Source organism: Platalea leucorodia, assembly GCF_965183815.1.
Source record: "Platalea leucorodia genome assembly, chromosome: 5".
Lineage (NCBI taxonomy): Eukaryota > Metazoa > Chordata > Aves > Pelecaniformes > Threskiornithidae > Platalea > Platalea leucorodia.
The window spans coordinates 16,424,100-16,438,286 of NC_138827.1; the positions used below are offsets into that span (position 1 = coordinate 16,424,100).

The following is a 14,187-nucleotide window of genomic DNA, read 5'->3' on the forward strand; positions in this document are numbered from 1 at the left end:
AGTCTCCTTCATCCCTCCTTCAGCCTTTAATAAAGCTCAGGTGAATTCTTTGCTTGAGGCACAGGACTGAGTGTTCAGGGTGTTTTAAAATCAAACACATTGCCACATGTTCTGTGGTGTGACGAGAAATGCTGGCTGCCCTCACAGAGCCAAGGTACAGAGATGATATGGACAAGTGTAACAAGGATGATTTGGGTGGAACAGGAACCAGATTTTAGTTCCTCTTACTTAGAAACTAAATTCCTAGTTTCCTCATATTTAGGAACCAGATATTAAGGGCAGAAAAAAAACAACAGGAATGCAATACTGTGAGCGTGGGATCCTTCCTATAAAATGCCATTCAAGCATCAATGAAAACTTTCGTTGAGGTTCAGGGAAACAAGGTGAAGGGACAGTTTTCCCCTGTAACATGGCCCTGACCGGAGGCTGGATGGAGACACTTGGATAGGTTTTGGGGAGACCAAGCAAAAGGCAGTGGATGCTCCTGGCTTTGGGCCCAGGAGCTTGGGGCTCATCCAGCAGTAATGCTGCTGATTTCAGCTAATTCTGGCTGACATTTGAGGACGTCTTTAAAGAGAAGGCAGCACCAAACGAAATAAAGCACCCCATTAGCTTGAAAACTGGGTTGTGACAAATCAAAATACATTTTACTTGCCTGAATGTCACTCAGACATCACTGGCCTTCAAAACAGCCTTTCAGGAGAGGACTGTCCTCCTCCTGGTCGTTACATCAAAGACACCAGGAGGATCAGAAATATTTGCCCCCTTACTCAACCCGCAAGCGGCACCGGTGCAGCACTGCACATTAGCACGGCGTTTCTGATTGGGACCGGTCTGACGAGGAAAGACTGCAGTGCAGCCACAGTAGCACGGATAGCAGAGGTAGTGGGCTTGCCAGACGTCTTTTAATGCTATCAAAGTGTTAAAAATTATATGAAAAATACTGGCGCCGCAGATGTCTTCAAAATACCAGAGTCTCCTTGGCTGCTTGCTAAAATAACCTCACAGCATTGCAGGGCACGAGAACACGGAGGAACAGGCTGTACTTTATGCTGTTCAATTCCACAACAAAAGAAGGGAAGAGAATACTCTCTCCCACAATTGCATCTTTCCCAGCAGACACTAACCTTGTTTCCAGCTGGGGCTGTGAGTGGCCTGGCTGCTAATGCCTCCTTAACGCTCTCAATTATCACTTGTGTGCTCTACTTGCACAAGTCTTGCAGTGAGCAGACTCTGCTTGTTGACTTGCAAGAGTGGAGGGAGAATTAAGTGAAATAGCTCTTTGTTTGCCTAAAGAGGCTGAGGCCAGGAGGGTTGGGTGAGCTGGTGAGCCCACCTCACCTTCCCTGCTGAGCACAGGGAAGGGACTTAACATGGCTACTTTGCTAAATTTAGACTGGGATGGAGAAACATGAGTTGGGAGCTGTGCCTGACAGAGCTACACCCTCAGGAGCTAGCTTATTTGGCACTTAAAGATCCTCCTGAAGCCTGGAAGACACATCCATCACCCCTGCTGTACGAAGATGGTTGCGGTGCAGAAGTGAATCCGACTCAGCCCTATTGGTGTGGTAGGAGGGGCTGCAGCAGCAGTGGGAAGGAGGGCCTGGAAAGAGCCAGAGCCATGGAGGGGAAGAGCTGGGCACTGACACATTGTGTGACAGGGTCTCCAGATGGACCCGGCTGACTTGCTTCCCTTCCCAGCCCCTGTGCTCCTCAGGGTGCCAGATAAGCTGCTGCTCACCAGCCAAGACCTGCGGTATCCACCCTTTCCCCTAGACAGAACCACACTTCTGAAAGAGACAAAACAATTTCAGGAGATTTGTTTAAAGCATTTTGGCATCCTCTGGGCTGAAATGCCTCTGTAAAAAGAAGATACTATAATTGCATTATTAATAGCAACTTCATCTAACCTCCTGCTTTCAAAGAACCACCACAGGCTACGTGAAAATCTCCTGAGTCACTGAAGTGGCTCTGGGATGTCACAGTTGGGACTGAGATCTGGGGCCTTCTTTCCTGAAGAGGACCCCAGCAGCAGATCCCCTTGCAAGCACGAAGAACCAAACCCCTGACCTGAGCACTGCCTTCCAAGCAACAGCTCTCCAGCTCATCCTTGCTTTCCCAGTTACAGACTTCTGCAGAGCCTGGGCTTTTATCTCAAGGTAAATACACATTCTCATAATAACCTTCATTAACTTGCATAGTTAAAGATGAGCCAGTGATTCATATAAAGCCCCTGCTTAACAACGGAAGAACGTTGCAACTAACCTTGCTCCCTTCTGCCCTCCTGCTAAGCTCCCAAGTGTACAGAAATGTCCGCCGAAGGCAATTTCTATAAACAATCCACTTTACCCTTTTGTATGGTCACTTAAAAAAAAAAATATTAACAAAGGCAAGCCACCCAATCTATTTGGCAAACAACCTTTACTGTGACCCCCCCAAGCTAGGCTTGGTATTTTTTCAGTAAATACATCACTAGGATAAATATTTGTGTCCATGCACACACAGATAAACAGTTTTGGAAAACACAGGCATTGAAAAAAACAGATGACTAATATGGCTTAAAGAGATTAAAAAATAGAAGCTATATCTTTTTGACTTTTTACTGTTTGAGGGCTTAAGACTCTCTTTTTCAGCCTTTAGCTCCAGCCTAATGGAGCTCCAAACAGAAACATTTTGCAAAATAGAAACCTAAGTGTTGCATGTAATCACTACTCCAGCAGTGGGTGATTTATACATGGAGATAAAACTACACTAACCAGCAATGCTGGCGTGGCTGCGGTCTGTACAGATAGCGATGGGACAGAGGTACAAGAGAGTCCCCAAGATGTTCCTCATTCATTCAGATTGAATGGAGCTTCAAATCTGCAGTAACACTCAGTCCTACATTTCTTCTGCACATGGGGAAAGACAAGAGGGAAAGCCTGAGACCTGCAGCTCTGCTACACTCCTGCCCTCACATGCATCCTCTGAGGACTACCACAGAGCAAGACCCTGCAGTGGCCATGGGCCTTCCTCCAAACCTTCTTCTTCTTCTTGCCAAAAACAAATTCGGAGGCTCAGGGGCCTGTCAGAGCAGAACTAGGGATTTCTAGAAGTGTCTGTTCTGAGTTTTTTCAGTGCCTCCCTGTTTTAAACTTCTTACGTTTCCTATACCTTATGCTTCTCCACCAGCTTCCACCTGCTCTTCCCTTTCAAGGTACCATCTCCCAGCAGCTGGGGCTCCTCTGCTGCAGGGCTGCAGCCGCCAGGTCCGTCATTCATCAGAGATGCAATTCCAGGGGCTGCATAGAGCTGTTCTTGGGTGGGAACAGAGGGAGAACCTCCAGGATATCATGAAGCACATGAGCAGAGTTCAAAAACACATGCTTTGTAACCACGGGAAAGAAGCCTCCAGCAGTGGCCTGAACTCACTGCCCGGACCATCCTGTATCTTGCTTTACCCAATGACTGCAAATACAATGGTAGAAGGAACAGAGCTCTCAGTCCCTCAACCTGTCCTACCTCTGGCTTCAGCGTTCAGTTCATATAGCATTCACAAAACAGCCTCCATCTTCAGCACCCTATATGGCTATCATTAACACCTTAACTCTTGAGCAATTTGCCCTTTGCCCAGTTTTTCTAAGCAAAAAAAAAACCAGCTTGTTTGTCCTTACCATGTTCTCCTACCAGTTGCTGCAGCTTCCCATAAGAATCCGTGCCCAAATTTACAGGGCTATTAACCACAGCCACAGGTGAATTGCCATTCTTCTTTCCTTTGGGAACCGGAACAGAACTGGGTTTGCTAGTTGGAGAAGGCAGGATGGTAGGATAGTTCATGTTGCCATGGTTGGAGAGTCCAGCAGTCAATTTAATGCTTGCAGGGGCATTGGAAGACTTACAGTTCACTTGTGGTCCTTCGACATGGCAGTCTGCATGGTAAATGCTGTGCACAGACTCCGAATCTGGAGGAGGAGCAGGGCTCTGCAACTTGGGTGATGGAGAAGGAAGCATCAATTGGCCTCCAGGTTTCATGACCTTGAGTTCCAGGTCACAGATCTCAGGGTTGGAGCGTGGCCCCCGAGGGCTTCCATTGCTGATATGATAGTGATGGTGGTGGTGGTGATGGTGATGGTGGATGAGGTGGTGTATGGAGGTGATGTGCTTTTTGCCTCGGTGGCTTTGCCCATTTGTGGTGCTGTTTGGGTTAACTTTTTTCCGGCGCTTACTCTGCCAGTTATTGTACAGGCGTATTGTCCGCCGTTTCACCTTCCTGAAGATGTGGCAGATGTACTTGAGCAGCTCCTCATAGCAGCTACCTGGCTCCGAGAAGCTGGCAATTGTGCTGTCGTTGGAGAGATAACGGGCCCGCTGCTCCTGCATCAGCTGGTTCTCCCGCTGCTTTGTTTCAGAAAACTGTGTTGCTATCACAACCAGGCACAAATTAATCATGAAGAAGGAACCAACCTGGAGAAAACACAGGGAAAGGAATTAGCAGGGACTTTACAACGCAAGACACACTCTTCACCACCACATGCTGTCTGGACTTGAAGTGTGGTTCTTAGAAATCCCGAGATTTCCAAACGTGCCAAATCTCAGGGTCTGCTCACCAAATGTTATGTTAACATGTGCCTGAGCTGCTAAATTTGCTCCTAAGCCATGTTAAATTATTTTGGCAATGGCAAAGAAGGCTGTTAACAATAGCCTTCACCACTTTCCTCCCCTCAACAGCGATGACATTTGCTGCTAACGCAGGGTGTATGAAACACAACGCAATCAGTTACCACCACAAAACAGATCACTAGGAAACACTCGGCCAACCTGCAAGGAAAGACGTTCTGAAGTCCAATTTGTGCTCTACTGAAACTGCCTCTTCTCTTCCTCTATCACATCACACTGGCATAGTGTGTCCTCATTTTGAGGAGGACAGTCAGGGTCCATGCATCTGTGACCTTGTACTCTTGTATCTCTCTGACACAGAGAAATGTATTTCCAGGAGATTTAGTGCTCCTAGAAAGGCCTGATTTATTGTCTGGTTGAGTTGATGAGTTCTGGGTGATACCAGGTTTTCAAAATGAAGTCCCAAGGACAAGAATGTGAAGTGACCTCAGGCTACGTCCTTCCCTCAGCTGTTGAGTCCACAAACTGGTTTTTTACTCCTTGGGTACATAAATCAGCCTAAGGAAAATGTCAAATATTCCCATCGGAGAATCAGTGCCCTTAGGCGTGAAAGGGACTGACGTCAAGAAAGTGCCACTGTCTACATGGCCAAACCTCTGTGCTGTGCTCAGTAGGAAACGTATGGATTTAATCTGGACCATTGTCTGGTGAATCCTCAGGGGAAGCCATTGGGAGATGGTTTGCAGTGCTATTCTCCAGTTTGTAATATCGGCCTGGATACTGTTGGAGAAGCAGCAAGGGTGCCATTCCCAGCTGCAAGTGACTTGGAGATTAGTCACCTTCTGGCTTTTCTGCAAGAATCCATATGTAGAGAAGGGCTCAAAAGAGTAGAGCGTAAATCTCTACTATGCATGGCCCATTGCTAAAGGCTCAAAAATCACTGGCTTCAGAATGTTATCCATTACTGGGCAACTCTCACACTGCTCTGATCCATGTCTTTCCCACTGGTGGTGGAGCTGTGGTTGTTTGACTTCCCAAGGCCTTCAAAACCACACTGACGAGGATGGGATTATATATAAAGAATATCCAGCCACAAAAGCACTTTGAAGTGCCTCCATCCTAAGTCCTGCCTGACATCTACATGGTACTTTTCTCTTTGCTCTCCTCCTGACTTAAATGCTTAACTTTTCCACAGATGTAGACCCCTGGAAAAAGTTGTGCCCACTGTAAAAAAGGACCTTACTAACATGAAATAGCAGCTTTTGAAGGCAATCTTCAGCACCTCCAGTGAGTAATACTTTTTTTTTTAGGAATGACAGCACCATAAGACCTCAGAAAGGTGCACTGCTATTACTACTGTTATTTAAAGGGCTCAGGTGAAGTTCAATAGTTTGAGGGCCCTTCATTGAAATGAGGTGTCCTCTGGCACATTGAGGCAGCTAAAGGAAGAAAAGCTACAGCCTGTCTGCTTTTTGTTCTGATTAGCAGTTGCTTGGCCAAGGCACAATAGTTAGGATGCATCAAGGTGACAAGACCAAGACTGGGAGAGTAAGAGGGAGGGAAGACCATATGGCTTGACAAGCTGTGACTATGCATCACATGTGACACGAAAAAGGACTATCGTAGCCAATAATCTGTTCCCACAGCACTAATCACAACCTGCATGATTACGCTTTATGGCGGGAGGAAGGTCTCCCACTCTGAATCCTAGCTGGCTCTTCTCTGTGAAAAGCCCAGAGAAAAACTTTACCCGACAAGGAATGGGACCATCTCACAGTTCATACTTACTATTATAAGCAATATAAAATATATAAAATTGTAAAAAGAATGTGCATCCATCACATAATACATGATGTCAACCCATCCTTCCAGGGTTATAACCTACAGGAAGACAGAGAAAGAAAGTGTAAGAACAAAAGTCAACCAAAAAGTTAGTAAACATCAATCTTCTGACAGTGCCTGGTACTCATCACTCCACAGCATCTCTCAGGATCCATCCAGACCTGCTGCACTTCTTTTCCCAGTTGGCTTAGGATAGCAGCAATGTGTGACCAAAGGACTGGCCTGAGGTTTCTACAGGAATCTGGTACAATTGAAATGATAAAATATTACAATAAAACATCTGAAACACTGGTTCTGAGCCAGTCCAAAGAAATTCCAAGGAGGAATTATAAACAAAACAAAAGCCTCTCTGTGCAGAGATCTGGGCTTTTACCTTAGGCTCCTGGTTTTGTAATGCTACCCATAAAATTAGTAAGTTTTTAAGTCAATTTTGTTTCTGTAAAACCAATTTCTTTGTGATTCCTACTGGCTCACTGTCACAACTGCATCACCAATATCATAGTGGGAAAGCATCTGAATGGAAGAGAGTTACTTTAATTAACTATCGAACTGATTTCATACTCATTTTCTCAGTCTTCCTTCTACTAAAAAAGAAGCTGAGGATTTAATTAACACCACACAGGCTGTGTGCAGAGCAAAGCGAATTCTGCCATGTAATTTACACTTTTTATTTAGATAAAACATACCAGACTTCTAGTGCTATCTTGCTACTAGTCCTAGAGCTGAAATTCCAACACAATTTCCACCAAAATCGAAGCTCCTGTCTGAATTGACTTGCACTGACGTACCCTATTCGCTACGCCTAATGTGAGCCTTGGTGGTCCTAGCATAAACCCAGAATTGCCACCTGCCTCCAATTTCAGTGGCATCATTCCTAATTTAAACCATGTTTGCAGTGAAAGAACTGTGAATTAGCTTGCTGTGAACAAGAAAAGGACCAAGCTTCATCGGTGTAGAGGACTTTCTGTATGGTGTATACAGAAAAGCTGATCCATGAAGCACTTGCTGTTGAGGCAGTGAATAAAACAATGTTTCTGTCACACCTGGAGCATCAGGGCAAAACACTTGCAGGGAAGTCAGACATGAACCCTTGCCACTTTTCTCCTGTTTTTTTTTTTTTTTTTTTTTTTTTACTCAAGGAGCTGGAAGAAGCTCCTAGATATGGATCTTTGGTATATGACCACATCTGCAAGGAGGAGAGCATTGCTGTACACACAACCATCAGTACTCACGGTTTCCCTGAGACTGTAGGAGCACCTTGCATCAGTTCATGGGTGCTGGAAGAGAAACACTACCTACTCTTGATTCCTCTCACCCTAAAGTCAAATGTGGTGATGTCTTACCAGCAAGTTTTTAAACCCACTTCGCATATTGAAGCACATGTAACTTAACACCCACCATGCAGCTGAGTGAGAAGAAGCCAGCAAATACAGCTCCATGCTAAAACCAATAAACATGATCTGCCAAGGAGCAGGTAAAAATTGTCTGTGCAGATGTTTTACTCTGTCAGCATTGCTAAAGACTTTGAGCAATCAGGTCTGATGACATGCTGGCTGCATTTACACAAACTGCACCCAGCCCTCTTGTTCCTCATTACATGCATTAGATATTCTTTCATATCACATCCTCGCTGCTGGTTAGTGATGTACAGGTATCAGACAGCAATGCTATGCTTCCAGTGGCATGGGTTTAACAAAACCAAAAAGAATGCTTTTGGTCAACATGAACCCCAGAGGTCAATCTGTGGTAGAAAGTTTTCAGCAACAGACACATTTTTTTTGTGTGGATGAAAGTGCTGTTATTCACTCTGGAGTCTGAGAAGGGGTTAAGCTGTCTGGGCAGACACAGGCAGTAATCAGTCCCTTCAGCGGTGTGAAATGGACAAGCAATCAAACTCAAACTGCCCTTTTCTGCCTTTCCTTTAACACTGTTGAAACATTTATAGAGAGCAAAGTTCTTTTTGGCCGCGTTCCTTGTCTGTGTGGGCTGTGCGCAGCAGCCGATCATCTCTTGCACTTGATGCCTGTGTACGTTCATGGGGAAACTGGAGGGATCAAGCTGGGAGGTGACACAAGGCTAAACCAAATCACTGCCAACTACGTGAGGAATAGTCTCCTTTGTGCTCTTCAAAGTCCTCTCCCTTCCTTCCCCTCTATTTGGATGGGCATTCCAGAGTCAGGTTGCCACAGCTGGCACTCCATCCATTTACACTTGGGGATGAAAAATGAGCCCAGGGACTCCAAACATATTGGATACACCTCTTCACCAAATTTGTATTTGGCTGGCAATCCTCAAATCGAATATATTAAAACGATTAAACACAGAGCCCTCTCTACAAAAGGAGTTACCTGAGGGCTGCTGTTGGGCTTCTGCAGGCACTGCCAGCTTCCCACCTGGGAAACAGCTGCTGAGACAAGAGTGAGGGCCAACCAACAGTTATAAAGGTATTTTTCTTGCATGCTAGACAGCATTTTCAGCAAGAATCAATCAACACACCACACTTCTCCTCTGGAGGGCTGAAAATGCTCATCCGGCTCTCAGAATATTTAAGATGTAATTAGAATTTGCATTATTTACTACTCACTTGTAAACCAAAGGGATACAGGAGGGATAAACAGACCGCTGGGCTTTTGTTCTCCTGTTTGACATCTTTGTGGATTCTTTCTTGGACTCATCACCCAGTATAAATGCAGCAGTACCTAGGGGAAGGATTCCTGAGCTGCCGAGGATTAGAGAGTACTAGCAATCCTGTAAGAGAGCGTGCTCACAGACATCTGTCTTCTTTTTTTAATCAAATAGCTCTGGAGAAATGCAGGACAACACACATGCATAGCAACCTGTCTGGACTGAAACAGTGTCTATGATTTTTACAGCCTGATTCTTGCCATGCTGTGGACTTCTTTCCTGCTCTCCTTTAAAGTGCTCTGAATGACTTAGGAGTACATTTTTACCTACTCCAAGCTCTCATTGCATATCCCCAGCAAGGCCTTGGTGTAAATGGGAACCAGACCATTTGAATTTGCCAACAGCTGGTCTATACACCACGAAATAAACTCTTTAACTGTTTTTGGAACCAAGTCAAAGGCATCTGTGCTGGTGCAAGGTTCACTGCTGCAATACACAGTTTGATCCTACGCACTTATTCTCAGACCAGATGAACTCAGAGGGAAAGCTAGCAACTCTTGCTATTCTCTCAAGAACATGGATATATTTTTTCAGCGTTGGTTTGCCTACTGTTCCTCCCTTGGGGCACCCTGAATGCAGTATCACCTACTTCACTAAGCAAAAATGACTTCCTCCTCTCTTCACTTTCCAATCTGATTAATCCAGTTGACTGCAGCTCCAGCATTTGGCCCTCCAAGCCCTTTATAGATGTCTTCCAAGGACCTGGAGCACCTTTCTTGTGCTTTCCAATCTCAGCAATTCATTCTCAGTAATTAAATTCTGTTCAAGCCATGGTTGTTCACAGACAGACATATTAAAGTGTCTCCAAATGTACCAGTTCAAAGCTTCCAATAAATGCAACATACAATTATTTATCAACAGAGATAAGTCAGCAAGAAACACGTTTCCTAATTCTGCTCTGATGAAAAAGATGTGCAAGATATGTGGCACATCTGCAGGGAAATAGCTGAAAGATTCAATTAAGATGATTGGCAAGGTTGTCCTGGAGGGTGCTGCCAACTGTAATCACTTGCTGCAGACCCATGGAAAAGGACATGCTGCCCCCTTAGCATGGGGAAATGATTTTTGCTTTCAAAGGACTGAGACACTGGGCAGAGAACAGAGCTGTCCTCTAACCTATTGGAGATCCTGTATGATGCTCAGTGTGATTCTCCTTGCCTGCTCATTCAGTTCCTTACCTCTTACACAGCATGGGCAGGGATGGGATAAATCATTTGTCTCCCATTAACACCTACGAGGCTGAGTACTAAAGCCCTGAGCCTTGTGTCTGATCCTCTCTCCCATCACTGCAAGGATTTACCAGAAAGCTCACTCAGGGGAATGTCAAGACAGATTTTGACTTCATTGATCTTTGGCTTGGACACTATTCACGCAGTCCCCAGTCAGGTACTCCCTGACCACCATACTAATATGAGCAGGATGAGAGTGGACAATCAGAATTTTTTTTTTTTTTTTTTGTCTTCTGTTCTGTGATTCTGATCCTCTTGGTTTGCTCATGCCACAATAATTTCATCCGCTGTAACAAAGATGCTCGCCTGATTTATAGTAGCATGACTGGGGACAGAATCAGGTCTTCTAGTCAAGTTAATCAGAATCAATCTAAAACTCCAGAGTGAAAATCACAAGGGAGATGTAGATTAAAGACACTGGCAATTAACTCAGATCTCCTCACTGTTCCCAGGGAGACAGGAGGTTCACTTTGTTTTTTCTGGGGTCACTTCAAAGGTCTCCACAGAACAATTTGTTTTATTATGTCAAGAAGTTTTAATCATAAAAATCCCCATCTTTGAGCTCTGCCAAAATTTTTGCAAGTTCTTGGCTATAATCAATTCAAGAGCAGGTTATTTTTTGCTTTAGTGTCAGTTAAGAAAAAAGAATCATCCGGGGGAAAAAAACAACACACAAACTCCAACCCAAGCTACTTTAATTAGTGAAGTCAAATACTGAATTACTTTCTGTGTATTAGAAAGCACTAATGGCTAGTGCCAGATGGACTGCTGCAGATAGAAATCAACCTTGAGGTGCCACTAATCAATCGAGGAAAGTTTGGAAAATTACTGTGTGAAGTGAAGCTGAAAAGATTATAAGAACTGAACGCATAGCATACAAAACTCCAGCCCAGCCCCGAGGCCTGATCTTTCTCATGGCAAGATTTCACTTCTGGATTACTTGAACAGACTTCTCACACTTTGATCAAAACCCCTAAAAAGCATAGCTCTGGCAAACAGAAATTGCCTTGGTGGTTGATTTCAGAATTGCAGGTGCTTGCTCAACTCAGTGCCTAGTCGAAGCAGGGGATGATACAGAGAAACCCAAGTGTTTCCAAACCATTTGAAGCGTTCATCTTAATTGACATCTATAATTTGCACTCAGCCTCTTTTTCTTTGGCCTAAATTGGGTCCTTTGGGGACAAGATGGGCATTATCTGCATCAAAATCAATTATGCTGAACTGAACAGTAACTCTGAGGACTGCCATGATTATTTGCTTTTGTTTAGTTTTTATCTCATCATTTCCCTGGTCCTGCTGCAAGGTTTTTTTATTTCTTATTTTTATAAACCTCATCAAGACAAGATCCAATGATATAATAAATTGCGAGAGCTATTAATTACTATGATGGTCTCAGTAAGTTCTATAAGGTCTTCAGTATTTATTTCTGAAATCCTCTTATCTATATATTCTGCCCTCCTGGGAATATTGATTTGGCTAGCAAGCACTGACCAATGAATAATGGAATATTCCTTTTCCATATGCAGAGTGCTTGGCAGCTAACCAAATCACTATTTTTGAAGTCAACTTCACAATTTTAATTATTTCCTTGTGGCACATGTTGTTAAGTAACCTCTGTGGTCAGAAAAACAGGTTTTATTATATTCTGAGTAATGTCCTTTGAACAGATGCTTTTCCTTTCACTTTGAGGGCCTGCTTACATCTAAAGAGGCTTTAGCCAATTCTTTATAAATTTAGAGTCTTGCAAAGCATGCATCTGCTCTGAAAAGTGGCCCTGCAAAACAGAAAAATAAAAGGAAACTGTGCAACCTTGCATTTGTTTGTGATTTGTGACCTCTCAAATTTGTTCCACATAAATGTGACCTCTGGTCAGCATTACCAGTTCACAGTGGATGTTGAAAAGCAGAGTGCAGCCAGCGCACAATGAAGTTGGACATATCGCTGATGCTGTTATTGGTGGCCCAGAACCTCATGAAAGTGAAGCTACAAGCTTAAAAATGGCATAAAAACTTAACAACTTTTGCTACAAAAGGAAGATTAGTTGCCATCTCTCCATTTCACACTAAATAATGCAAGATCCTCATCTGATAGCAAAAACATCACTGATTTCAGGTGACTGCTGCTTATAACAAACCACATCTCAGTCCATATTCATGAGGTTTGATTTACTGTGATAATTATCCTGTCTTCATTGTTTGTGTAAAGTATCTTATGCACAGGCAATGTATTTAACTGTTTAGCTTCAGCAATAATGAGTCCATTATCATAGAGGGAGCCATAAATCAGTTTCATAGCAGACCAAAGCTGAAAGATGAAGAGTCTGCAATGAGAAGAGAACCGAAGCCAGACTGAGCTCCTTGCTCACAGATGAGTGTACCATATAGCAATTATATGAATGACAGCGCTTCCTCAGACATCACTGTCTGGAACACAGCAGCAGGTTGGGGTACTGGTCCAAATGCAAAAAGCAAGGATTTTTGTTAATTGTATTGTTACACCTTGTTTAAATTATATTAGACACTATTATGGACAAAGGGTGCACAGCTTCAAGCACAACTAGCCCTCTGTACGACTGAAAAAACACATTTCAGGTGTCCAAGTGTCTAAGCTTTATCTATTCATGCTAATCGGGGGGGGGGGGGGGGGGGCGGGGGGAGTGTCTTGTTCTCCTGGATGGATCTGCCAACTCAACACAGTCTGGAGACAGTTGCGTAGGGACATCAGGGTAAAGGAGCTGAACCTTTGGCCTAGCATACAAGTCTCCCCTAGGCTATGCAAAACTCACAGTGCAAGGTGCAACAGCAGCAACCGATCATGGAGCAGGTTTAGGGCAATCAAACCAAAGTAAGATTTCCCTGTAAGAACTGTTGATGCACCTCAAGACCAGTAGCTTTTTCATCACCTAACTGGACTCCAGATTAGGCCATGGCTTGCTGCAGGCATTCCTCTTTCTGCTCAGTATAAAAGAATTACGATTGAGGTAGGATGAAACTCTCCCAAAGCTACACAGTTTGCAGCAGGTTTCTGTGCCACCCTGGGTCCCTCCAATACCTCCCATAGGTTAGCAGTCCCAGACCTGGACTCAGGATGGCCTCTTTGACTTGTGCTATAAGGCACAATTCCTTCTAGCCTTCAAAATAAAGGAGATTTTTCAAAAGCAACTAATCCTCTTGGAAGCACACTCTGAGATGCTTTAAAGGGGCTGGATATTTTTAGATTGGGTGTTCAGCATGAAAGCTCTTCAAATGCAGAAAATTATGTTTATTTGGCTGACCAAATTAAAAAAAGCAACACCAACAAAGCTCAACCCCCATCATTTAGAGTGAAATATTTTTAGTGATCCAAAACAAATTCAAATCTAGTGACAAAGCATCATCTTGAAGAAGTGGAAATGAAAAGCTTAGAACTCTTTTCCCTTTTTTCTCCCCAGCCAAAACTTCTTGCCAAATTCAGCACAGATAAGCATTGTTGACACATAAAACCAGTTTAAAGAATGAACCATTTGACAAAACGTCCTTTTGGCCAAAAAATTATCTACTCAATGAACTCTGAAAACAGAGGCACCCAGTGTGACCGCTGCTTCTGAAAAACATGGCCCACAAAGCTACATGTTGCACCCACAAATACAATTGCAGTCGGAAGCCTCAGGCTCTTTTACTTCCTTCTGCTTCAGTGTGCCTTTTGGCTGTTCCCCCAACTATTTAAGACTACTGAAAGTAGAAGAACAGAGGTTGCAGCAGACAGGCAAGCATATTAGTAGCATCTTGCATACAATACTTTTGAGACACTGAGGTAACCATTTCTGAGCTGTCATTTTATAAGGAACTTGGTTGAG

The 14,187-nt window shown here is 43.9% G+C and overlaps 1 protein-coding gene across 1 annotated transcript in view; it reads right to left on the reverse strand.

Annotated features, from left to right (window-relative positions):
• CACNA1H (calcium voltage-gated channel subunit alpha1 H) overlaps nt 1–14,187 on the reverse strand; it is a 256,762-nt gene that overhangs the window by 85,423 nt on the left and 157,152 nt on the right. The window contains exons 8-9 of the mRNA XM_082314504.1: nt 6,385–6,477; nt 3,654–4,443 (exon numbers count right to left, since the gene is read on the reverse strand). Coding sequence (XP_082170630.1) covers nt 3,654–4,443; nt 6,385–6,477 — 883 coding nt within the window. The remainder of the gene's footprint in view (nt 1–3,653; nt 4,444–6,384; nt 6,478–14,187) is intronic.